The sequence below is a fragment of the Vespula vulgaris genome, chromosome 6, assembly GCF_905475345.1.
Source record: "Vespula vulgaris chromosome 6, iyVesVulg1.1, whole genome shotgun sequence".
In the NCBI taxonomy this organism is placed as follows: domain Eukaryota; kingdom Metazoa; phylum Arthropoda; class Insecta; order Hymenoptera; family Vespidae; genus Vespula; species Vespula vulgaris.
The window spans coordinates 877,034-905,011 of NC_066591.1; the positions used below are offsets into that span (position 1 = coordinate 877,034).

The 27,978-nt window shown below is 33.5% G+C and overlaps 1 protein-coding gene across 25 annotated transcripts in view; it reads left to right on the forward strand.

The window, feature by feature from the left end:
* Window positions 1–27,978, forward strand: part of LOC127064604 (serine/threonine-protein kinase MARK2-like) — a 77,828-nt gene that overhangs the window by 44,025 nt on the left and 5,825 nt on the right. For 5 of the 25 annotated variants that reach the window (XM_050995903.1, XM_050995902.1, XM_050995904.1 and 2 more), the window contains 11 exons: window positions 14,660–14,878; window positions 15,037–15,415; window positions 15,559–15,794; window positions 15,900–16,011; window positions 16,768–16,880; window positions 16,976–17,177; window positions 17,438–17,635; window positions 18,242–18,443; window positions 19,810–19,989; window positions 21,313–21,433; window positions 21,698–21,786. In XM_050995903.1, coding sequence (XP_050851860.1) covers window positions 14,660–14,878; window positions 15,037–15,415; window positions 15,559–15,794; window positions 15,900–16,011; window positions 16,768–16,880; window positions 16,976–17,177; window positions 17,438–17,635; window positions 18,242–18,443; window positions 19,810–19,989; window positions 21,313–21,433; window positions 21,698–21,786 — 2,051 coding nt within the window. Of the gene's footprint in view, window positions 1–4,223; window positions 4,957–7,237; window positions 8,348–9,372; window positions 9,767–14,659; window positions 14,879–15,036; window positions 15,416–15,558; window positions 15,795–15,899; window positions 16,012–16,767; window positions 16,881–16,975; window positions 17,178–17,437; window positions 17,636–18,241; window positions 18,444–19,809; window positions 19,990–21,312; window positions 21,434–21,697; window positions 21,787–22,982; window positions 27,606–27,978 lie in introns of those variants that run through there. The other 20 variants (XM_050995883.1, XM_050995880.1, XM_050995892.1 and 17 more) reach the window with 16 other exon arrangements.

Consider the following 27,978-nt stretch of genomic DNA (forward strand, 5'->3'; position numbering starts at 1 on the left):
ACACGATATAACAATTATTCCGTATAAAAATACGATAGACTTAGGGGAAACTTTTGCAAGTAACTGTACGTAGGGTAACGCCATTGACGTCAGGCATATGCGACCGTGTACCGCCCGGTAATCGCAGCAATGCGGTGTGCCCGATTATTGTATCTACAAAAATACGTAAGTGGACGGACAGACAGACGGACGGACGGACGGATGGATGAACGGATATATATATGTATGCATATATATATATATATATATATATATATATATATGTTTATTCGTGTTCTTGTACCTGTAAGGCCAACCCTCTTTTTCTCTTACAATAATATATTTCATACTTGTAAAACTAGTTTCGATAAAATTGTCACTGGATATATTCGTATTGCCGTTCTCGATCTCTTTTCTTTCTTTTCTTCTTTTTTCTTTTTTAATTAATAAAAATTATTTTAATAAAAATAATTTTTTATTTCTCGATGGTACGTTCTTAATTCGTCCGGAAACAGAAAATAGGAAAGAAAGAAGACGGAAGATTATTTACGCCTTCTTTACTTCACAGTTGTAATCCACGATGATAATCCGTAGTACCGTAATGCACTAACAACCGACTATACTTTCACGATAAGCCGTACATACATACATACATACATACATACATATTATGTACATATCGTACATATACGTACATAAGTACGTACATAAATATGCACGTACATATATTTACACATATGCGTGCTCTTAATACCGTCGGCCATATAATACAAGATTTTTCCAAGTTGTTGTATTGTAGAGACAGAAAAAGAACGGGTGAAAGAGGCAGAGGGAAATTCTTCCTACGATGGTAGTGAGTAAACGAAGGAACTATAAACGGAAACTAAGATCGTAGGAATTAACGGTTTACATAACCCGTGCTTTTAAAGACGAGAGTTGGATAGCGCTTGATTAGATTAAATTCTACAAGAGAGTACAAGAGAATCTTTCTTATTGTTTTCAAGAAGAAACAACGTATATGAATATTTCTTGCGCCATTGCGAAGTCTCTTCTTCGTTTCCTTTTTCTTTTTTTTTTTTATTACTATTTCTTTTTCTTTGTAGATTTTTCTCCTTTATTTTTTCTTCTTTTTCTAATTTTTTTTTTCTTTCTTCATAGCTCGTAACGTAGAAAACGATCGTGTTTGTTAAACGAACGGACGGACACTGTGTTGATAATTATCTTCGATGTATGGTAGTCGTTTGTTTTCATCAGGAATCGATCATCGTAGATTGATATCATCGTCTGACGTTACACGATCACATTGCAATCTATTCTCCGCATCTGTATGTATAATACGTAAATCGGGAACTTTTCTACTTACTTTTTACGAGAATTAATTCGAAATTCATTGAAATGTTTCGAACATGGCGGGTATATACGTGGATCAACGTGAAATAATATATCAAAAAAAAAAGAATAATAAAAAAAAAATTAAACAGGAATTAAAAGAAAAAAAAGAAAATGGAAGGAAGGAAGTGTCCATTTCGTGTTCTTTTTTTCATCTCGTGTTTCGCATATATCTCTTTGCATCCAGATAGAGAGAAATAGAGAGAGAGAAACGCAAACTCGATTACACATTCAAGAAGGAAACTCGAATCGAAGGAACTCGCCACGTCCAATAGCAAGCAACTATTATTATTCTCGCGATCTGTAATTCTAATGTCGCGAAACAAAAGCAAGCACGTCTGCTTCTTATTCTTTTTCTTCTTTTTCTTTTTTCTTCTTCTTCTTCTTCTCTTCTTCCGGCGCAACGTTTGCACTTTCGGAAGTCGTCTAACTAAGAAAAAGACGCGAGAATTTCACCCCCAAGACGCATACTCTAAGACTAGTCACACTTCATCTTTTCATTTCACAATGGTGACACTTTTCACAGGGTTGCATATTTCAAGAAAAGTATTTTAATCGTTAGGTCGTTCGCTTTTCATCGTTCTCTAGCTCTCTCTTCTTTTTTTTTTTGTTTCACTTAATAGTTTACAATTTTATTTTTACTTAATAGATTACAATTTTTTTTTTTTTTTTAAGAATATATATATTTTTGTATCTCATTATATTTTTATTTTCATTTTTACTTGCATTTTTTGCTCTTTATTTCTCTCTCTCTCTCTCTCTCTTTTATTTATTTGTTGTTTTCTTTTCTTTTCATGATAGATTTTCATATTTGAAACGTATTTTAGAAAATCTGCCGAAGCAGATCGAATTTATTTTGCGTCCTTGATTTCAATCCATAGAATTCATCGAAGTCGTTCTCTTCCGACCATCCTCAACGCGTCCATGGACACGTCATCGTCCGCTTTCTCGACCGCGAATCCTCCTTTCGCGATTCTCGTTCCGTTGCGTTTCTGTAACGAGCCCTAACAAAGTCCTTCGTCATATACACACACATAAACACAGATAACAGCAGCGTATAAATGTGCGCGCGATCGCTTATAAGATACATACATATATATATTTTTGTGTGTGTGAATGTGCGAACGTATTTACACATAGATCTTTTATACTGTTGCAAAAAAAGCCCTCTTATGTTATTCAGAACTCGCGTGTTGCACGTGATATCCTCATCGAGTCGAAACAAATACTATGATCGATATAATACCATAAATACCCACCATCTTTTCTCTTTCTTTCTTTCTTTCTTTCTTTCTTTCTTCTTTTTTCTTTTTCTTTTTCTTCTTTCAGTTTTAATCTATGTATACGTGTATAGATATATATGTATGTATGTATTTGTATAGGTATTTGTATCGGATCGATGCCTCTTTATACTCTATCCCTTTTTTCGCGACATCGACAATTTTCTTGATTATAATGAAAACCCCTTTTGCACCCTCTCGTCGTCGTCGTCGTCGTCGTTGTCGTCGTCGTTGTCGTCGTCGTTGTCGTTGTAGTTGTCGACGTCGTCGCGAGAAATTGCAACGATCTTCTGGCACATTTCCAAAATACTCGACGGCACGAGTATGAAACTGCTATGCACATTAAATCTACGTAGAAATATATATATATATACATATATGTGTATGTATATAAAATAAAAATAATTGTGATCAGACGCTTGAAATAAGTCGAGAGATCAAATTAAGATTAAAAATTATTATTTTTGGTATAGATATTTTCAATCGAGAATAAAAGAAGAAAAAAAAAAGAAAATGTCTCGAATTATCAAAATATATTTCATGATTTACGATTTATTTCTATAATCTATAATATTAACGAATTAAAAGCGTATCGTATGTAAAAAGTGAAAATAATTAGTCCAGTTCGTAGCCTAACTAATGAAAAAGAAAAAAGGAAGAGGTCAAGAGATCGAACGAAGTTTAAAGATCGTCAATTTTTGGAAGAAGAGAAATAATCTCTTACGAAATTTTCCCATGTATAAACATATACACATATGCATGTAATTGTACATTTTCGAAAATACAAAAAAACATATATATATATGTGTATGTGTTTTATATTTTCGGAAATTTACAATTGGTTCTACAATGTTACGAGCCAGCGAACATATGTATTTTGTTATTATTATTCAATTAAAAAAATATTATTAATGATTTAAATATATAAACGATATAACGTGGCTAAACATTTTCAAAAATCTTCACGTTTAAATATTATATATGGAATTTGATAGTTAAAAGAGCAAAAGGATTATCGTCACGCGCTCCCATAAAACTCTAAACCATAATTGCACTTATTACGTTCACGCGCGAACGAACGTACGAATAAATCGCAGAAAAGAGAGATACGAAACGTTCGCACTTGAGCTTATTAGATAAACGACGAGGGACTCTTGCGCGATTTAAACGTCTCGCTTTAATGCATCTCTCTGTATCGTGTGTGTGTGTGTGTTATTCGCTCGCTCACTCACTCACTCACTCTTATTCTCCCCACCTATCTTCCTCATTGACGGTGACACATATGTAAATTTCGTTTTTCCATTTCTCCCACACGTATTATACTCCCTTATAAGGTTCAAGAAATGTGTCTTGCTGCGTAATAAAAGATACTTTATCTCAATTATCGAATACTTATACATATACGTAGACAAACATATATGTATATAATATATACATTACTGTATTATTATATAATATATATATATATATATATTACATATATTACTGTATTGTTATATAATATATATATTTAATCAATGTATATTATATATATATATATATACGTACGTACGTATGTATGTATATATAATATATGAGTGAATTTGGCCACGCCCACGAAATAAAAACTTCTCTGTAAGAACTGTTATTGAAACTCAAGTTAACAAAATGTATCCTTGAAAAAGTTGCTGGGATAAACTCGGTGCGTTCTAACATTGATTTATCGTATCGTATTATCGAAAACGTCGATTTCTATATGACAAAAATTCGTCGCGACAATCTCAAGAAGAACTTTTTATATAAAGAGAAAGAGAGAGAGAAAGAGAGACAGTGGAAGAGAGGGTACAACGAAACCGGGTGTTACTCGACAGTAACAGCTATCGCTTATCAGCATCTAGAGTTGATAACAGAAATAACCAAGTCGAGTTAACTGGTCACGAGCTTATCGTACGTCGAGAAATGGACCTTCCATTCCGACGTAGTCGTCGATCGTTCGTTAAACCTCACGATCCACAAACGTTTCTTCTTTTTTTCTTTTCCTTCTTTTTTCCTCCATCTTTTTCTCTCTTTTTGTTTCTTTCGTTTTCTCTCTTTCTCTCTGTCTCTCTGTCTCTCTCTCTCTCTCTCTCTTTCTCTCCTTCCCTATACTCCTCTCTTTCTCCTCTTCTCCCTATAATTTTATCCTGCAGAAAAAAAAAAGAAAATAATAATTTCGGTCGGTAATGCGAAAATTTGACGCGTCGAATTATCTAAAAATTTAACGAGAAAAGAAAAAGAAAAGAAAAAAGGCAGAGAAAAGAGGAAGAGACAGAAAAAAAGAAAATCATAAGTGAGTTCGTATTATCGTCTGTCTTCCACGTTTCTTATCCTTTTTATTTGTTTTCTTCTTTATTTTTTTTTCTTTTTTATTTTTATTTATTTTTTTTTCTCTTTCCTTTTCACGCGTCGGTGATAACATATGGGCGTGTGCGCTTAGAGCCAGTGTGTGTATCTTATGTGTTTGTATGTAATTGTGTCGTGTCATGGAGGATTACTACACGCGTACAAGGTGTGTCGATAAGCTTGTGGTTTTTGTAATTTCACAAGTATTCACAAACATATATATATATATCCTTCTATACTATATATATATATGATTCATTCGATATATATATATATATATTTCAGCTACAAACCTAGTCTTCCGAAACGTGTAAATCGTTGATTAAACATCGTCTCTATCTATCGAAACTTTGCTTTTTTTTTTTTAAATATCCTTTTGTTTCTATATGCGTGTGTGTGTCTACGTGTTATGCGTGTACTTCATATCACGTTCATAGCTCATATCGAATTCACCATAATCGAAATGAAATTTTCACGAAAGGATAATCATTCTGAATTATTGTACTTTTTCTTTTCTTTTCTTTTCTTTTTATCGTGATACGCTTGTATCCCCTTTTCTAATATCTGTTCACTTCGTTATCGCGATACATACATACACACACACATATTAATATATATATATATATACTGAGTACTTACGTGCTATGGTTCAATAACGATACGATTATTTTCTTTTAGTAAGATTTAACGTTCTTTTCGTTCTGATCGTCGATATTCCTGTATATATTTCATGTAAATCAAGCTTGTAACGAACAGGTCACGCCCACACGTCCGTACATTCGAAGTAGATACCAGATAGAATGCTGTTGCACTGAGAAAGGTGTCGGCCGTTTAAAAAAATAATTTCTCTTGTTAAAAAGAATGGTCGTCTTTTTTTCTTTCTTTTTTTTTATATATATATATTTTTTCTTTTTCGTAGAAAGTCAAGACTTTATCTCGAAACAAGAATTTATCTTCCATGAATGTTCTTCTTTCAAATAAAATGCATTAGTCGGTCGTTCGTTTTTTACGAAGTTATTTTTTCTTTCATTTTATTTTATATTTCTTTTTTCTTCTTTTTTTTTCTCTCTCGTATCGGTGAAGTTCCTCGAATTTTCAAAGCGAAGTATCGATCGATATATATATATATATCACGCGATATACGATAAATCGATTAATCGAATCGATCATTTTTAACGGATAAAATCCACCAGTGGGGCATGGATGTTAAATGAATTCATCATTCGATATCTCCAAATCGACGAAACCAACTCGATTCGCTTTATTACGTTTACCGATCTCTTGAGAATTGACTCTTCATATACCTACATGTACACGTACATACATATATAGACACATAATTCATATTAAATTTTCTCTTTCCGAAAAGGAAGATAATTCTTTGAGATTTAGAAAATAGTAATCTAATTCATCGACATTAATTCGATTAAAAACAAAGATATTATATCATGTGAATTTATCTACGCGCTAGCGTACGCACGTGGGTATTTTTACGACACCATTTTATTCTTTGTCTCTCTCTCTTTTTCTAAGATATCTTTGAAAAACTTGTTTACTCGAAAGTTTGCTATTAAAATCACGATCACTGTGGCGTATTGACGTCGCGAAATGAAAATACTTTTAATTTATATTTCTCTCCGATAATATTCGGACCGAGAAGAATCGTATAGAGCTTATCGATAATTTCAAATAACGAAAACAAAACTAAAATAAAATAAAGTAAAACGAAATAAAATAAAATAAAATAAAATAAAATAAAATAAAATAAGGAACACTCGTACGTGACATATTGTTGTCCCACAATCTCGTCGTTAAAAGCTTTGAATATTATTCATTTACATTCCTTCGTCGAAGCTACGTTTTGTATACGTCGTTGCTTTCTTGCTTATTTAATTTGTGTGTGTTACGAGAAGAAAAAAAAAATAGAATATATATATACACGATGAAAAAAAAAAAAAAAAAGAAAAAATGGTAAAAGGAAATTGTGTCTGGGTTTTTCGTAAAAGTCCTCGTTAAGTGACGAATCGTCGAGCTTGTCGAAGAAACGCGTGCACCTTGCGTCGTCGTTCATCGTCCACATCCATCGACAGCTAATAAAAAAAAAGCAATGCTTTATATATATATATACACACAGAGATCGAAACAAAAAAAAAAAAAACAACGATAAGGAGAAAATTCGAAAATTTAACGAAGACAATACGTCTTCTTCTTCTTCTTATTTCTAACAGAAAGGTGCAAACTCATCGTCTCTGGTTTCTATCGCCCAGGAACGTGGACTTTAAAAATCGATGTTGAAACGTTATCGATCGATCGATCGTTTTCATGAAGGACATCTTTTACTGTCGAGGAAGCCCGAGAGAGAAGATCGTGTCTTAAAAATAAAAGGAGGGGAGAAGAGAGAGAGAGAAGAAAGGAAAAGAAAAGATAGAGAAGAGGATAGACACGAAAGAAGAAGGTTGCTCTAATTTGTGTCAACTCGAACAAGACAAACTCGATTCCTCGATCATGGAGGATCGAGAGAGTCCCTTTGCTAGGACTCAAGCTAGTAGAAGCTCGATAAGACCACCGAGTATTTTACGAAAGGCTGCCATGCTAACGGTTGGTAGTGTCAGTGGTGTTGGTAGTGGTGGTGTTGGTGGTGGTAATGGTGGTAATGGTGGTAGTAATGGTGGTCACGAAACTGGACGACAGGAAGTAACAAGTCCAAAAACAATGAACAAGAGACTACCTACGACTCACACTGCCTTGGACAATTTGAAACAATGGGAATTGGTTGAAGATGGTAATAAAGGTCTTCAAGTTGTCGAGAAAAGAAGTTGTACGAAGGTACCGTGTAGTCCTTCTTATGGAAATAGGACCCCGGTGTTCGCAAGAAGGACAATGCCTGTTGAAAATGCAATGATCGACGTGAATCTCGAAGAAAAGTTAAAGGCTTTCAAGAACTCGAAGATCATTCAACCGATTCTCGAGCCATCATTGATATCTTTACCGAACGAGCAAGTGACTCCGATCGATTCGTCAAAACCACCTGTCAGTCTTGATTTGATATTGAAGCAACGTCAAGAGCAACAACAACAAAAGCAGCAGCAACAGCAACAACAACAACAAGAAAAACAGCAGCATCAGCAACAACAGAAACAAAATAAAAATACGAACGAGGAAAGTACCGACATGCTTCAACGATTGGAACAACAGGTCAAGGCGATTGAGATGGGTACGATCGCAGCTGCGAAAACCCGTCAATTGGAAAACAGCGAGGAATTTGGGCACGAGGTTGAATTACGTTACAGGGAACACGAGGATCTATTGAAGAATGTAACAGACGACGAGGCCGAGGGGTAAATTTTATCAATTTATTCTACGTACCTAATCGTACGCGCGTGTGTATATATGTGGATGGGTGTCCGTACGTGTGCGTGTTTTTTTTTATATGCGCGCGATTTTAGTCGAATTTATTTCGTTTTCTTCTTCTTCTTCTTCTTCTTCGTAATTCTTTTTCTTTTTTTTTTTTTATTTGTTTTTCTCTCTCTCTCTCTCTCTTTTTTTTTAATGTTCACATCCGTTCGACGGAAACGATCGTTCCGTGAAATTAATCGACAAGCACGAATAATCCTCAGCGTAACGAGGAAAATCAATGTATTTTCTTTATTCGAGCGTGCTATCGTCGAACTGATTGCGTATACTCGTTGGTGATATATCCGAGCAACAATCAACGCTCCATTACACCCACACTGCCGATACCCTTTCCTCGCTCGAATTGCCATTTAGTTTACCCAATTTGATCGGCCGATTCTTTCGATTTCCGCCGTTTCGTCCTCATTTGCTACTCGGCACGACGAGGAGGAGAGAAAGGGCGGAATCCGTTTGGCTCGATGATAAAACACACATGCTTGGACTTTATTTCATTTGGATTTTCTCTCTTTTTTTTTCTCTATTTCTTTTCCTTTTATTATTATTATTTTTTTTTTCTTTCATTTTTTTTTCTTTTCTTTTCTCCTCTTTCTCTCTCTCCTTTTTTTTTCGAATCTTTTCAACAAACTTGCCGATCGTTTCTATTCATTATTTTTCGTGCGCATACATACATATATACACACGCACGCGCGTGTGAAAAAAAAACGCTTGATATATATATATATATATATTCGCACACACGTGATATATATATATATATATACACACACACGTTACACCTTGAGAGAAGAACGTTATCTCTCGAGATGGACCGAAAAAAAAAATATAAAGAGATAAATAAATTTTGCAAAAAGAGAAAAAAAGAATGCCAAAAAAAATACAACAAACAAAAATAAAATAAAACAAAACAAAACAAAACAAAACAAAACAAAATGAAACACCTGAACAAAAGGGCCTCACCGTTGCATCGTGGAGACGCTACGAGAAACTCAACCGGAAATGCAAGCATTGCATCGAAGAAGCCGTCCTCGGTGAAACTCTCGAGGACAGCTTCCGATACTAGACGAGGACAGGAAACGGAAATTCCCTTGAGAGCTCAGACGAGGGTGCAACCAGTTCGCACCCTCGTACGACCGATCATCACAAAGAAAGATCATCAACGTCAGCTGCAGCAACAACAGCAACAGCTACAGCTACAGCAACAACAACAACAACAACAACTACAACAGCAGCATCATCATCATCATCAGCAGCAGCAGCAGCAACAACAACAGAACAATATTGTGAGCAGTAGTTTCAGGCCACTCTCTGACGTCATGCAGAAAGGTGTTCGTAACGAGAAGGAGGTATCGAAAAATCTTTCTCTCTCTTTCTCTCTTTCATTCTCTATCTTTTATTATCCTTCCCCTTCCCTTTGAAATAATCCCCACCCTCAATCCGTGATAATGATAATGGTATCTTAATTAATGTTATCTCGTAGCATCGAATCGATTTTTATATTATCGTTCTTTCACATCCGCCAGTTTGCTTCTTTCGTTATTTTCAACGTTTGATGTTTGACAAAAAAGAAAGAAAGAAAAAAAAAAAATAAGGAGAAAAAAGAAATCGCTTGGAAAATTATTTGCCTGCGAGAAATGTCGGACGGTTATATTCTTGAGAAAAATAATCGAGTGGTACTTCGAACGTCAAACGTTCGATTGGAAAGGCAAAAATGAATATACGCATATATACATATGTAATACTTTTCTTGGAGGAAATAGGCAAACCTTGAACGATTCAATGATTCGTCAGAATTTATCGATTGTATCCTTTTATTGCGTTCCTATTATCGCAGTGACTTGGCAAACAGTCCTGAAAATATCGCGTAATCTTTCTCTCTCTCTCTTTCTCTCTTTTTCTTTCTCTCTATCTGTCACACAACTCCTTATCTGATATCTCGACGATACTCTCGAGTTATTTTAATGTTAATTTGATTGAAGGGTTTTTCTTTCTTTTTTTTTCTGTTTATTTTTTCCATTTGAAATCGATAATTGAGATTTAATAACAATATATATATATATACAAGAGAGATCGAAGATAATCGATCGCAGGATCGGTCGGAAATTGAAAATGACAAATAATATACAGACACGGATATTACAAGTATATTTACGCGGAGTGGTTCGCACCGAACGCGTTGCAACGTTAATGCACTTCTATGCGCTTCTGCTACGAGTTGATGACTCGTCGGGTACAGTCTGCGGCTCATCCGTTCGAGCTGAAATAATCCGGATGGCTTCCCTGCTGTCGTCCCATCGACTCTACGATCTGCGTAGAGAGAGAGAGAGAGAGAGAGAGAGAGAGAGAGAGAGAGAGAGAGGAGACGACGAGAAGCATCGCCTATAACGATCGTGGGACCTATCGAACTCGATTGATCGAGTCACTTTGCCAGGATGCACTCGATCGAGTAACGAATTTAGGATGAAAAGGTTTAGGTACCTATCTATAAAAGAAAAGAGAAGAAAAAAAGGAAATAAGACAATTCTTTTCTTTTTTTTTTCTTTTTTTTTCTCTTTCTTTTCTTCAAATAACGAGTATGAAAGATAGACCTTCGAATAAATCGTATTGAAAGAAACGTGATACAATTTTACCATAGAATGTTTCCAAGATATTGAACATGATTTAACCACTTGATGTAAGATATTCATTCCACGAGAATTCTCAAAAGGATAAGGGAAAATTTGGAGGGTGGGTAAAGGGAAACCGTAGTAGACTCTGTCGAATTTCGTATGCACCCCGATATAATAAAGCTTGGGCAAACAGTCCGACTTTGCTTTCTATCTACATCTCCCTCCTCTCTCATACTCCATATACCCCCCCTCCACTCAGTCATCCCGTTAAAAATTTCTTCTATCCAATAAAAGCTCCCTAGAATAATCTATAGATTGTTGTATATTCTATTTTCGTGATCGTCCTAAGAGATGGCTTTTAGAAAAGAGAATTAAGTCGATTGAAAATTCATCGGTCCGACTTTGTTCACAAAGGTGGTCTAAAAATGATTACAAAAGAAGGACGAAACGAAAAGAAAATAAAAAAAAAAGAAAAAAAAAGAAAAAAAAATAGGAAAGTCGCGTCGGTTTAGAAACTAAGACAAAATTTCGATGGGGCGACGATCATGGTTGATAATAGCAACAGAACGGAGTAGTGCAGAGCCAACAGCAGTAGCCTTCTGCAACATCCGCTAGCTCACCGAATCCGTTGATCAGCTGACCAAAAGCTCTGTCCTCTCTCTCTCTTTCTCTCTATTTATTATGTCTGTCTCTCTCTCTCTCTTTCTCTCTCTAGATTCTCCCTCTATCACTCTCCTTGTTCTCTCTTATCCGAGATAGTAGTATCCGAGCGAAGCCGACGGGCTGCTGGTCCCCTTCATATATAGGTAGGTCGACTTTGCTGCTGCTGGTAGGTAGAATTCCACTCTTGATGTGTCGTCTCCCTCCCCTTTCTCTCTCTCTCTCTCTCTCTTTGTCCCAGAGACGCGCATGCGTCGACGACGTCGTTCAGGAGGCGGCAGCCAAACGTCGACGAGGTGGGCGAAGAGGAAGAGGAAGAGGAGAAATAGAAGAAGAGAGGGAGAGAGAGAGAGGGGGTAGGCTCAGCTTTCAAGGGTGGTTCGCTTCCACCGGGGGTGGCGACACACCGCGTATTGATTCTCCTTTCTCGCATCCCTCCGGCTGTTGAGACTCTGTCGTTCTCTCTCTCTCTCTCTTTCTCTCTCTCGCTCTCTCTCTCTCTCTCTCTCTCTCTCTCTCTCTCTCTTTCCTATCTATCTCTCTCTCTCTCTGCTCCTTGTATCTCTCGTGTTCTCTCTCTCTCTTTCTCTCTCTCTCTTTCTCTTTCGCACGCGCGCGCACGCTGCAACCCAGCAGAGACCAGTCGAGGGTGATTCGAGTCGCGAAGAAAAAGGAAAGGAGTCGGCTGCTCCTTCGCGCGCGAGAGAAAAAGAGAGAGAGAGAGAGAGGACAGAGAAAAAGAAAGAAATCATGTCGATGATCAATTCAAGAAAATTTATGAAGCTCGAACGACTATGCGATACGAATCAATCGAGACAACGACCCAGAAAAGTTTTTTAAAGAAAAGGTTACGTCGTGGTGGACCCTGGTGGTGCTGGTGCTGGTGGTGGTGGTGGTGGTGGTGGTGTTCTGTTACTACTTGCCTGATGACGTTGGCTACTACTGCCTGCTCGTTGTTGCTGTATCATCTTAAAAGAAGAATCTTTGAGCCAAGGAACACTTCCTGTCTATGTTCTTCTTCGTCGTCTTCTACTCTTCCTCCTTTTCCTTCTCCTTCTCCTCTTCCTCCTCCTCCTCGTTATCATCATCGTCATCATCATCATCATCATCATCGTCGTCGTCGTCTTCGATGTAGTCGTCGTCGTTGTTGTTATTAACTGTGTTTCGAAGTCTATCAAGAGGAAAAGTGCGAGAGAGTAGAGAGTGCAATCAATCGTTGACAAATATTAGTCAAAAGATTTGAATTTTCTTTTCTGTTTTCTGTTTTCTTTTTCTTTTTCTTTTTTATCTTTTAATCGTCGATAGTGTCTAAAGTGTAAAAGAAACCAACTAGACGTTACAGTGCGAACCGTTGAATGGATCGTGTTACGTTCGTCTCCTCCTCCTCGTCCTCTCGTCGATTACGACGACGAACGGGTTCGCATTTATTGTGGGAACTGATCGAAAATATTTCATCGTATTGTTGTCATCGTCGTCATCGTCGTCATCGTCGTCATCGTCCTTCTACGAAGGATTATCAAACGTGGAATCGTCATAATTCTTTCTTATCTATATACAATCTTTGATCTTTCACTGCCTCGGATGCGTACTCGGTTTTCTATCTTCCTCCTCCTTCTATTCTATCTTGCAATAATTAATATTGTAATGTAAATTGTTGGGTCCCCTTGTGCTCGATCGGATTAATCTAACCCTATTTATTATATCATTTCATTTCATTGTATTTTGCTATATAAAATTTTCTAACGACAATTGTACGATATTCGCCGATCATTCGAAACGTCTTTGTTCGTGAACAAGGTCGAATCTTAACATTTTAGGATAGGTAAGAGATACTTTCTAAGGCTGCCTTAAGCCTCTCGTCTATGTCAGAATCGTTCTCGATATAGAAATTTCAAGATGACGTTCTATAGTGTGTTAAATGATACCTCGTGTTTCTTAACGGACCGAACTATATTATTGACGATCGATAAATTGGAGAAAAGAATAAGATTACTTCTTATGTTTCTTACTTTGTCATGAAATATTACAACGTCTATGTTCTTTATTAATAATTATTAATCGAGTACACTGAGTGGGTTCTTAAAGAAAGATTATATCAATTGAGAAAGAGAACGAGATACTCATTCGGAGTATGTCCGAACAAAACGATCGATCTGACGATGAATGATCGTCGTTGACGCGTTTAAATCGACGCCTTTTTCTTACAAGAGATAACGAAGAGAACATTCAAGCTGGCGACCTCGAAGGTTGCTGCGGCCACCTCTTGCAAGATGGTCACTCGTGGCCTCACGCGGGTAATTGACCTCCCTTGACAATTAATTATATTGCTACTTGCCACTTCTTGTTCTTTTTTTCTTTTCTTTTTTTCTTTTATGAAACAAAAAAATGAAACATTTGTGAAGTATCGCTTAGCTCGATCGATTAATAACTAAAACTATAATTTTTACAACGATAAATCGTCGATACAAGTTCGAGTTAAACTCATTTAACTTAACTCCGGGTGGGATGTTGAAGAATATTACTTTTTACGTTTCATTCGTAACGAACTGAAGATGTGTCCTTGATTCCTCGCATTACACAGTGTGTTGTATGCGATGTACACAACTCTGTTCGAAATAATCTGTATCTGGTGCACTACTAACGAGCCTTAATTAATTACATTGACAATGGCACGTCCCTGGAAGTGTCAAGTGCGATTCGCTCTTCACACGTGAATCTTCCTTTTAATATACCTATGTATGGATTTACATATACATATATATACACACATATGTATGTATATACATATATTTATGAAAAAAATCTACTAAAAACGAAATTATATTCTTGGATGGGTTCCATTGGTTTCCCTTTTCATTTTTTTTTTTTTTATTTTCTTGCAAACGTGTCAAACTACGACTCGAGCGATAATAATTAAGATTCTCTATATGTATGTATGTTAATTTGAATGTTTATTTGTTGCATTTGCAGACAGGGGATGGCGTTGGAGCATTGTCGACCAGCGGTGGACGAATGTCGTCCAGGAGCCGTACCTCCGAGGAACCGCACATCGGCAAATACAAGTTACTCAAAACCATTGGTAAGGGTAACTTCGCCAAGGTCAAGCTTGCTAAGCATGTGCCTACGGGGAAGGAGGTGGCCATCAAGATTATCGACAAAACGCAACTTAATCCGGGTAGTCTTCAAAAGGTTAATATATATGTATATATATATATATATATATATATATATATATATATATATATATAGATATCTTCTTGTGTTAATTACATTTTCTAGGAAACTAAAAAGTACAAAAATGTTGAGATTGAATTTTCTAAGTAAATAATTATAATCTGTTATAATAGCTCTTTCGAGAAGTAAGGATAATGAAGATGCTCGACCATCCGAACATAGTGAAACTTTTCCAAGTTATCGAGACTGAAAAGACACTGTACCTGGTAATGGAGTATGCTAGCGGTGGCGAGGTATTCGATTATCTCGTTTTACACGGTCGAATGAAGGAAAAGGAGGCCCGTGCTAAATTCAGGCAAATCGTATCTGCCGTGCAATACTGCCATCAGAAAAAGATCATCCATAGAGACTTAAAGGCCGAGAACTTGCTGCTTGACAGTGAGATGAACATAAAGATCGCCGACTTTGGTTTCAGTAATGAATTCACACCTGGTAACAAGTTGGACACCTTCTGTGGCTCGCCACCTTATGCGGCGCCTGAACTTTTCCAAGGTTCGAATTAGTATTGTGATCTTGCATCTCCTTTTTTCTTTTTTCTTTTTTGATCGTTAAAAGGGCAACATACTTTTTCTATCTTCCTTTTTTTTTATTATTTATTTATTATTTTTTTTTTCTTTTTCGATATGCCACGACAGGTAAAAAGTACGACGGACCTGAAGTGGACGTATGGTCGTTGGGAGTTATTCTGTATACATTAGTATCTGGCTCACTGCCATTCGATGGGTCAACACTGAGGGAGTTAAGGGAAAGGGTACTAAGAGGAAAGTACCGGATCCCATTTTACATGTCCACCGACTGTGAAAATCTCCTGAAAAAATTCTTGGTGCTTAACCCTACGAAGCGGGCCTCATTAGAGGTACGTGGAGATAAGGTCCGAGTAGTATTAAACTCGTGAGTTCTGTAGAAACTTGCAAAGTATGAGATAACTTAAAGCGTTGATTCTTTTTTTGTTTTTTTTTTTCTCGTTTTCTTACAGAATATAATGAAGGATAAATGGATGAATATGGGATATGAAGATGATGAGTTAAAACCGTACTTAGAACCTGAACCTGATTATAAAGACCACAAGAGGATAGGTGAGTCTGCCAGTATGTACATAACACTTACTACTTACTGTTTTTATGTTTAGCATTCCATATCTAATGTGGGCACTCTTGACTTCTATAAAAGCATTTTCTACAAAAAAGACTGTCATTTCTCTTGTGAGATATCCTTTATACTACTAATCGCATCGTCGTGTTCTTAAAAAAGATTGACCACAACGGAAGACGTATCAGGAAATGTTCTTATACTATATATTAATAACTACGGATATATCAGAGAACCTTGTTTAATACTGTTTAACTAAACGCGTTGATGCATCATGTAATAGACACTTTGCGTGATCGCATGTAGTAGTAATAGCTAGTACGCGTTTCGTTAAATTTTTATCGATAAACTATTCGTCAAGCGAATTGTCGCACAGCAGCTGGTTCATATGTTCACCCTTCGTGCTTATTTTGATCGTATATAATATTTTTCCGACTGATATATCTCTGCATGAATACGTTTCTAATTTTGTCCTTGTGTAGTAACAGTTTATGTTAATTAGTATGTATAATGTGTATTAGCGAATCTTTTCAACTTAACAACGAAGGTACATATCCGATTATGTAATCGTTATATCTCGAACAATCAAATAAAAATAGTCCCGTCATTTTTCATTTTGATATATGTATGTAGAATAATATTTCTTACTTTAATCTTAATGTTTGTAGATATATTATCGTTGTATCGTATATGTTATCTGTAGAATATCCATGTTTTAATTGATGTGACTATGCCGATCCACGTATTTGTTTCAGAGGCCTTAGCTAATATGGGATACACGAGAAGCGAAATCGAAGACTCATTAGGTCAAGCTAAATACGATGATGTATTCGCGACATACTTGCTATTAGGCAGAAAAACAACAGATGTGAGTAGAGAGAAAAAGAGAATCATAACGATGAGCGTCATCCCAGTTGTCGTTGGTTATACTAGTCGATAATTAATTTGCTTTCCTTCAAATAGCCTGAAAGTGATGGCTCGCGATCTGGCAGTTCTTTATCATTGCGCACTATTCCTGCACAAGTTGGTTCGGGCGGAGGAGGAAGTAGTGGAGGAGGTACAGGTGGTGCTGTACAAAGTCCGTCACACAGAAGTGTTCACAGAAGTATTTCTGCTAGCAATCCAAAGCCCAGCAGACGGGCCTCGTCTGGTGGCGAAACCCTTCGTAAGTGAATGTCATGTTTTAATACAATAACGGTCTAACTAAAATTCGTAATGTGAAAACTATATATAAACGAAAAAAAAAAAAGAAACGAAAAGAAAAAAAAAAAACAGGACGTTATAATCGGGTAAGCAGATTTTCTTAACTGTAAACTAATAGTTTTATGCTAAAAGCATGCCCCTCCTCCTCACCCCGCTCTCGCCATTGATAAAAACGATGGATTTGAGAAAGAATTTACTAAAAAACAAAAATGTATCTCTTAGGAGGTGCACCAAGTCCAGGTAATGCAACGAATCATAATCATGCTCCTGCTGTAACTGGTGGAACAGTTACCAGTAGTGGTGGTAGCAATTTCAAACGGCAGAATACTGTAGATGCGGCTACGATCAAGGAGAATAGTGCTCGTGTTTCTGCGGCTCGACCTTCCGCCCCGAAAAACAGTCCCGGGCAACTCGATACTAGTGAGTTCACCTTGTTCTTGAGTACTCTGATACGAGGCACTTTAGGAACAAATTATTTGCTTATTATGCTATATCCTTAGAGCTTCGGAAATCATTTGCTTTGGACAAGGTTGCAGTGTATTCGTTGCTAATTTATTTAATTGATTATTAATTTGTAACTTTCTATTGTTCACATATTATCTCACATGTGTCTGTATCGTGTTTGATCATGATTTTTTTGCATCATACGATCTCATGATTAATACCATGTCATGATCCTAAATATCATACTATACCTGCTTCGTTTTTTAACGTGTCTATAAAGAATCTTTTGACTTTTCATATTTTGACACTGTTTTATATAAGTAATCGAATTCAAGTATTATTTTACTTGGACGCATTATAATTTTCTTTTTATCTTTCATTTTTAATTACTTATACATATAATAATAATAATAATAATAATAATAATAATAATAAAGAGACGAGAGTTACATGGATTTTTACACAGAAGCAGGATCGATATAGCTCTGCAGAACCATTGTTCTTCTAAACCTTGCCTTGTCTGTTATAATTTAATGTATGCTGCTTTGTTTTGTGTTGAACCATATCTAATGAGGCTTGCAGTGACAATGTTCATTCTAGGCGTGGGTACAAGTCCCAGTAGTAAAGGAAGGGTGGGCAACAAGAGCAACACAATGAATGCAGGAGTAGGTGGTGTTCGGCCACTTACCTCACCTGCTCCTGGTTCTGTTGGTCGACGTAGCACCATCTCCTATGACCAAGCAAAAACATCTTCTTCTACTGAAAGAACCAACGACGTACCCAGGTATAGTTTCATTCAAAAATTTTCATTTACTCCATATTATTTAAACCATCAACTTGGATTTTATATAAATCAAGAGGGTCCCTGAAATGTAAATTGCGAATCATTTATTGACAATAATCTTATTTCGATATTTCAGGCAGCCTGCTTTATTAATATACGATCCACGTAAAAGATACTGGATTTTTGATACGATACCAAATGTTAAAATCAACTTGAAATTATCGATTTAACAATGTTGATTAAACTTAATGTTGATATATATATATATATATGTATGTATGTATGTATATGTATACGTGTATATATATATCTATTATATCCAGTATCTATCCTTGTATTTTTTTCCTAACAAGATATACGAAAATTGAAATTTAGATTGTGTATCGAAATTTTAGATACCTTTATCGATTTAACATTCCTAATCTTACTAACTATAGGTGACTAATTACTTGTATGTTAAGAGTACTAAACTAATTTAGAAAGAGTTTGAAAAAGTTTGGATGAGATAACAGAATCTGTCAGCAGAGCCCAGGGAGTTTATTTGTTTGTTGCATTGCTCTAGCATGTTGGCTGCTGCCTGCCAGACGGTCATTGCAGTTCACTTTCTTTATGGCTTGACAGATGTATTAAGCAAACAATCTAATTCAACGTGCATACATGTACAGACGCTTGCTAAAATTACATTGAACCACAGTTACATCCACATGTCTTACTCTATTTTTCAAATACTTTTAGGTCTAAGAACGTGTGTGTATAGAGAAACACAATCATTAACATCATCATACATCATTCTTATGTTCTAGCGTCATATTTTGATTCTCTTATTCATATAAATATTTGCAGAATCAAGTTATTTCTAGCAAACAATTTCTTTCGTTTGTATTCATCCTTTTTCCATCCTTTTATATTTCCTGAACTGTTCGCGCGATAAAGTTTCTTTCTTTTCTTCTTTCTTCTTCTTTTTCTTCTTTTCTTTTTTATTTTTCCTTTCTTTCTTTCTTTCATATAAATTATTCTAACAATAGACGTATACATATCATGTATAAAATATACACATATATTCAAGTTTTCCCATGATATAACATCGTTCTCTCGAATAAACGAAAATAAATAATAGCCGAAACCGAACAAATAAATATGTAGTCTGTAACAAAGTTATAACGTCACACGTCTGCATTATTTTTATCTACATAAATATTAATTAATTAATTAGGTCGTCTTACTTCTAGTATATATAGATATCAGTAGGATACTTTTAGCAAATGTTAGTGAGGATTAAGGTGTAGTATCGTAGTATTATCATCCTATAAATGCGGAGGATAGGTCTAACATGCAGAAAAGTAGGGCCAGGCAATTTGTTCATTAGTTTTGTGCACAGCCTGGGCGAAGGCACTAGACCAACACGGGGTCACACCAAGTCTGCGAGCATCAGTGCAGGTCACCGTTCCTCCAGTGGCGTACCTCCCAGCGACCATTCACTACTGGACCCTCAACCACGCAACGCCCACAACTCCTTACTCGCCACTGCTGACCCTCTTAGGCAGAGGTACAGGTCCCCTATACCTTATCGACCAACCTTTATACATTCCTGTATTATAAAATGTTCAGATACATTTCTTCATACATCTGATTGCTTCTACTCTTTTGGGCCACTAACTCTCTTAGGGTAACAAGGAATTATATCATCAAGGTTTACATTATTTGTATATCATATATAATGAAGCACTATCAGATTTTATCTAGTTTGCTAAACAGTTGGACCTCTCAAAATCTTCCACATAATTTCAAATAATCATCTCTGCATAGATTCTCTAGGACAGTTTTTGGTCATTTGTTCATTGCTCTCTTTTCCTGTATCTTTCATTTGCATGTATCATATTATCCTTAGTTTCCTGTGTTTTAATAACATCACCTTCATTCGCCTTTATACATTTTATAATGCATCACCTTCATCCCTCAAATGATAAATATGCACTACCCTTGTGTATAGACATGATCAAAATTAGAGTGACTTAATGGAAAACTCTTTGATCTCTATTCATTGTAGATGCATAAAATGTAATGCAGTTACATGACACTAGATCATTAGTTAGTATGCATGTATGCAATGGTACAGTATTTTTAGTTATGCTATATTTTCAAAAAGTTTCACAATATTGAAAGTGTTAATCCTAAAGAAAATTATATAATAAAAATCAATGTTTTTCTTTTGAAAATAATAAATAACGAATAATATTTACGTGAATAGCAATTTCACCGACTAATACCTAAGTACTTCAAAGTTTTAAAACTCAAATATTCTATATAGGAAAATGACTATTTCCATCCTCATTTCTCAAAATTTCTAATAGGATATGGTTAATCGATCTCGTTTGACTTCTTTGAAGTATTTATTGATGCATGTATGAATATGATAAATATAGTTTTTAATAAAAAAAAAAAAATATCTAAACTAAATATATAATATCTTAAATACGCTTATATTACATTATACTCTGTTATATCTATACATGGAATGTTGCTTTTCTGATATGTGAATTTTTATAGCAAAGCTTTCCATGACAGTTGTAAACTTATAAATAAATACATATTCGATTCTCGATCGAATATGTCCTCTCTAATTATTCTTCTGCATATTATTTATTCTGTCTCTGAAAGAATAAAAAAAAAAATGTGTGTGTGTATATATGTATACACACATATATATATATATATATATACAAATTTTCTGCACAGACTTATTTTTATGCGCAATGTGTAAGAATCCAATAAAATATACGACAAATAAATAAAGCATAGTAATCAGAAAGAATATACAAAAAAGAACAAAAAAAATAATATTCACTGTAAAATAAATATTTTTTATTAGCTTGGGTGTACCTCCAAGCAATAGACTGGCAACACCAACAACACCGGCATTTCCACGAAATGTTCCAAGCCGTAGTACGTTCCATTCTGGGCAAAACAGAGCACAACGTACTCATACTCAGGTCAGTATACGTATACATATATATGTGTATATACGTATATGTATATATGTGTATATATAATAAATGTATTATATAAGACAAAAATTAGATAATAGAAAAAAAATAAAAATAATAAAATATAAAATGTCCTTTGTATCTTTCATTTAGACTCTCGTGAATATACTAGTATGTACAAATAAATATCACTTTTTACTTTTTTAATCGTAACTTTTTATGGCTCTTCAACTTGTTTCTTCTCTATACAAATGTTTATAAAAATTGCAGGGTCATACACATACACAGGACACAAATGCGATTAGCCCCCTAGCAAGGCCGTCCTTTTTCTCCAAGTTGTCTTCAAAATTCTCCAAACGGTAAGTTTTACCACAAATATATTTAAAAAAAAAAAAAAAAAGAAAAAGAAAAAAAAAAGCCTTATAGTTTCATATATGAATTGAAGTTATCATTTGCATGCTAGATGATGTTTTTGTTTTTAAGGATGCACAATGACTATGTATTTCTGGAAATTTATATACTGTTATGATAAATATTATAAGAACTACACAGTACTATTATTACCTATAATTTGATGAGCCAGCAGCGACCATTATCAATGAAAGCCATAAAACATGTAGTTCTTCATGTATATTCCGTTTTTTCTAGTTTTATTGACTTGTATATGCATATATACGTACCATTTTCATCCTCAAGCGTCTCCACTTTCATCCGTCTGTATTGCTTGTTTGTCCCATAAATATATGCTTTATAAAGTTTAGCACCTTTTAGTTAAAGTCTGAGTAAAAATATTTTAATTCTTTTTTTTTTTTTCGTTTTTTCTTTTCGTCTTTTTTTTTATCTCATTTCTTTTTTTCTTTTTCACTCTATAGAATTACTTTTATAGGAACAATTGCAATTAATTCATCCTCTTGTATATTTTTTCTATTTTTTAATATAATCGTCTATAAATAGTTAACATGTATCACTTTTTCCATAATATTATTTGTACATTGTGTAGATCCTTAAAGCTCATTGAAAAAGAAAAAGAAAAAGAAAGAGAAAAATAAAGGAAAAAAGAAAAAAGAAAAAAAAAAAGAAAAAAAATGAACAGTACTGCTTGGCTGAATTAAGGCCAGCTTGCATACTCATTGTGCATCCCTTTTTGACTTGATTGTAGCGAGGCATATCCTTGATTTATTATTTATATGGGACGTAATTATTATTGCACATTCGAAAATAAGAAGTGATAATAAATATAAAGGTACACATTAATACTTACAACTGAGGATGTGATACCACAGAATAACGAGAATATAACTCAGACACCACTGTAAATTGTAACTTTCATGAAATGGTCACTGTACTCATCTTTTGTTATATGTACAGAGTATTAGAAAAAATTATATGTATATATATATATATATATATATCTACACGCACACACATACTCTCTCACACACACATATATACATATACATATAAATAAGGATTTGTAGAAGCATAGCCATTGATGCATCAATAAAATTATTGTTCACTAATTAATTTATATACTAGTATATATTCTATGATGCAGGACGTGAACAAAATAAACTTGGCTTCGTCTGAAGTTTCAACAAGCAAAAAGGCCATACAGATACAAGTCCTAACAATCATGTGTATGCTGATTGTCTTACATAAATTGAGCATGTTCGACATACTTAAATAAAACAAATCATCGACACTCGAAGTGGTCGTATAACGAAAGTGTGCATTGAATCAGTGGATGATGGTCGGTGAAATTCAATTCTGTTATTCTGTGGTTCATCAAATAAAAAGAAAAAAAAAACGAAATAAAAAAAAAACAAAAAGCAAAAAACAAAAAATAGAAAGAAAAAAGGACAGCTTCTCTTTTAGTGACACTTTTACATGTTGAGAAATGAAATATATGTCAGAGAACGCGCACGTGCGCGCGTAAATAGTATATAAATGCGATTAGTTTATATACAATTGAAAGTATTAAAAATTAGTCTTCCTGAGATCATCATACAGGAAGTCGCCTTATGCACTCTTAGGTATATAGCACTGAAATCTGTGCCTTTTCTAATTCAGCCTGCCAATCTGCTATGTGCACTTTACGTCGATCATCTAAAAAAGGAAAAAAGAAAAAAAAGCAAAGATAAAAAGAACAAAAAAAAAAAAAAGAACTGTAATCTTCCTTATATTTTTATACATTTTTCATAATAAACATTATATACCTTTACTTTCCTTAGAAGAGAAAAGATTACGATTAACGAATCTGTTTAAAACGGCATGATGATTTAGATGAGTTTCGACGTGGAGTATTAGCCTTTGAACAATTTTTCAAATGTTCCCATGTTGTATTCACTTACAATTAAATAAGCAGTAAATGTATTTTTCTGCAATGAACAAGAAACATCAAAGATATAATCTGTCTAATCGAGTATTAAAAAAGTAACAAAAAGAAAAAAAAAGAAAAGAGAAACAGACGAAAAGAAAATAGTGCCTGTTATTACAAGAAAAAAAGAAAAAAAAAAAGCAAAGAAAAGAAAAGAAAATGAAAAAATCCTTCATTTAAAGAATATTATATATTGTACTTTTATTTGATTCGTAATTTACGAAATTTTTTTTCTTTTTTTTTTTTTAATTATTTTTTTTATTTTCTATTTTATTTTTTTTTAAACAAGAACAAGTCTTTCTAAAAAGAGAGAGAGAGAGAAAGAAAGAGGGAGAGAGAGAGAGAGAGAAATAAAAGAAAAAAGACAAAAGGAAAAAAAGAACGAAAAGAACGAAAAGACAAAAATAAAAAATGCATTAAAATCTTCCATGCCTATCGTTGGTATAACAAGGACGTACGTATGCGTTCACGTATCACGCTCCGAAATATTTCGAAAACCATTGAGATGCTTATTAGTTAATTCAAACTATCCATAAAACTATCCATAATACTGTCCACCATGAACAGCGAAAATTCAACTTTGGAGAATGGTGTATTGATACTAACACAAAATATTAAGGAGACAATCGTAAAAATAGAAGAATACATATAATTGTTCATACATTGACAGGATTCCTAAGTGAAGAGTGAAGTCTCGCCTTGTTTCCCTCGAGCAGAAATGAGAGCGAGCTACGTGCCGAATATCACTCTACAGCAATACAACCTTTAATAGCAAAGTAATCTAGTTGAATGGCCAAGTGCGACTTCCAATACTGTGTATTCTTTTAATTAATTTTTTTTTCTTCTCTTCTTCTTCTTCTTCTTCTTCTTCTACTTCTACTTCTTCTTCTTCTTCAGAATTCTCTTTTAGAGTTACAAATGAAATATAGAATAATAATGTACACCTTATAACAACGTAGCATATTTTTGGGGGAAAATGTGTTGGATAACAATAATATATTAAATGTTAAAAGAATGTGATCATTATCTTTGAAAAGAGTACTCCCTATGTTATAATTATTATTGTTTACAACATCATCCAGGATGATCTTAAAAAGCAAAATGCATATTACTATATTCTATTATATTATATTATATTATATTATTATATTATATTATTATATTATATTATATTACATTTATAACGATTGTAAAGTATTATAAAATTAATTTAATGAGATGAGTCAGTTATATTTTTGTTGATATCCAACATAGATTCTTTCTTTTGAAAATGGCGTGGAATTTGTGTTTGACTTTATATCGATCTTATGATGCAATATTGATTTCAGTCTTTCATAATATATTACACACATATACACAATGATATTTTATATATATATAATTCTTATATCGATTCTTTTGATAACTCGGAAAAATGTTATAGTAGCAATGAACAAAACGAGATCCTAATATTGATTCTTTTTCCTAATTCTGTATTAAGAACATAGATCGAGTAATTAAATGTGTATACTTCGCGTGTATACAAATAATATTATTCTATGCATGTGTACATATTACAAATGAGACATTGTGCAAAATATAATTAACGATATTTGCATTTATTAAGTAATTTGTATGAAATCGCAATGTCTGAATTCTATCGTAATTATTTAAAATTAAATCTTTATCTTGTAAATTATATTATAAAAAGAATCGATATATATACGTATATATATATATCGGATTTTATTTTCTCTCGGGGGTATTTCTGTATCATGTTGATTCATTGCAATTTATTACTATATTTTATAGTTGCTATTATAGTCAAAGCATTTATACTTTTTTTCTGGTATAGTGCAAGAGGAATAGGATTATGATTGATTTTTTTTTCACTTTTGACAGAAGTATGAGATATACTGTAAAATGTATGTGAAGAATTCCACTTTATTTTCTTATTTTATTACGAGTGTAAACAATCGCACACTCGTAATATAATAATAGCTTATATATTTGAATTAAAATTTATCCTCTGGTAGTGTAATCAAATAGTAAACTATTACAAGACAGATCATATTATATATTTATTGTATTATCAAGTAAATATTATAAAAATGTGTACAGCCCTTTACAACCTGCTGGTAATGTAATACTACAGTATTGATCTCAAAACAAACTAATCGAGTTAAAAGAACGACACTATTTGATTATATTACCAATGGTTCAACATTTATTCACACATCTTATTTAATTTATTGTATTAATGAAACATTAATTCGATCCTTATATATCATTTTGAATACAGCATTTTATGTTAGTAGAATATTAATTTAACACAGAAAGGCCATGAGTAATAGTACATTATTCATTTATTTTAATGATTATTAATATATCCTGAGATCACACAATAATATATCTCATTAACTGAAGAAATATACAATACATAAACGGAGGATGTACTCATAGTAAATGTTACGTAACAAAAAAAAGAGTCGAAATTTCTTTTTTTTTTTTATTAAATATTTTTTTCTCTTGCTAAACGATATTTTATAATTTACTATTGAAAAAGGGGAAATTAATTAATATAAATATATTAAGTGTATAAAATTTCTACGATCTTAAATATGTACGTTTGATTTTCCCTAATATATAATCGCAAAAGCTAGAAAAATCTAAGATTGTCAAAAACGTGTGCCTTTTTCCATTTGATATTGTATATTTCGCACATTTCACTGGACGAAGATTTGGTATGTTAATCATTTCGATTTTGGAAAGAGAAACTGAATGATTAATAACTTGATAATAGAATATAATAATTCTGCAGTTAAAATAGCATTATTACTACAAAGTTATTTATATAAAATCCTACAGAGTGGCCTTGGACTACTACTAGATATCATTTTAGCAAGAAAACAGATCGAAATAGTTTAAAATACCACTTTATGGTTTCTTTTTTCTTCTCTTTTTTTTCAGGTGCATGATAATTAATTAATTAATTAATTAATTAATTAATAATGCTGTATACACACAAATTCTTACATACTTTTACAGCTCGGCAAAAAATTATTAAAAAGAATCGCGCATTTGTTTATCATTGATCATGTATCCTATTAATTCATATTGCATTTGTTTCACTCAAGACTGTGCAATGAGAGTTCTTTTTTATGCTCTGATACATTTTAATATCTTACATTTCCACTATGCATTTCATACTGTTAAAGATAAAATATTTACTATATTTTCGTTGTGTTTACTTATATAAAAATATAAATTATTGTAGAATATTGTAAAGAAAAAAAAAAAGAAGAAGTTAAAATATTATATTCCTAAGGCCACCCAGTAGATTAATATGTATGGCAGTGAGTGATGAAAGAGATATTAAATCGTTAGATCCTCCTATATATATACACATATAAATATAAATACATATGTATATACATACATATATAAATGTATACCGTGCATACGTCGTATATGTATGTATATATGCATATAATAAAAGTATGCAGTGTGTGAAAGCATTTATATGAAAGATAATAGAGACCTGTAAAGGACCATGCTGTTTGCTGCACTCCAACAGTGCACCCGTCCAAGCATCCAGAGGATCCTTATCATTTTTGGTTAATTATAATCACTCCATTATTTAAACAAAAAGCAAACAAACAAACAAAATCTAATTTAAAAGTACTAGCTTAGATCTTGTAAAATGGAGGGCAGTAAATAGCTTGTAAAACAGGATAGAAAAATTATTTAATAATTTTATATATATAAGAAGCAATGATAGTAATAATTTCGTAATAATAAATATGTTTAAACTGTCTTGTATATGTTGTATCAATTTATTTCTAAATCCTCAATCAAAAGGAATATTTAGTTTACACAAGACATTATTTTTGTGTTTGTTCTGCATATATATATATATATATAGATACATATATACATATATACATATATTATATATATATATATATATATACATATATAATATATATCCTGCTAGCAGTGCTGTGTGTAAATCTGCTTCATTTAAGGGGTAATGGCCATACTATGTAAACATTTTCTTTTTTTTTCGCATAGTAATTGTTGTAACTCAACATTTATAAATTTATCGAAAAAAAACAAAATAAGAAAAAACAAAAAAAAAAGAAAAAGAAAAAAATTGACGTATATAACGGTCGAAATATTAACTTCCACATTC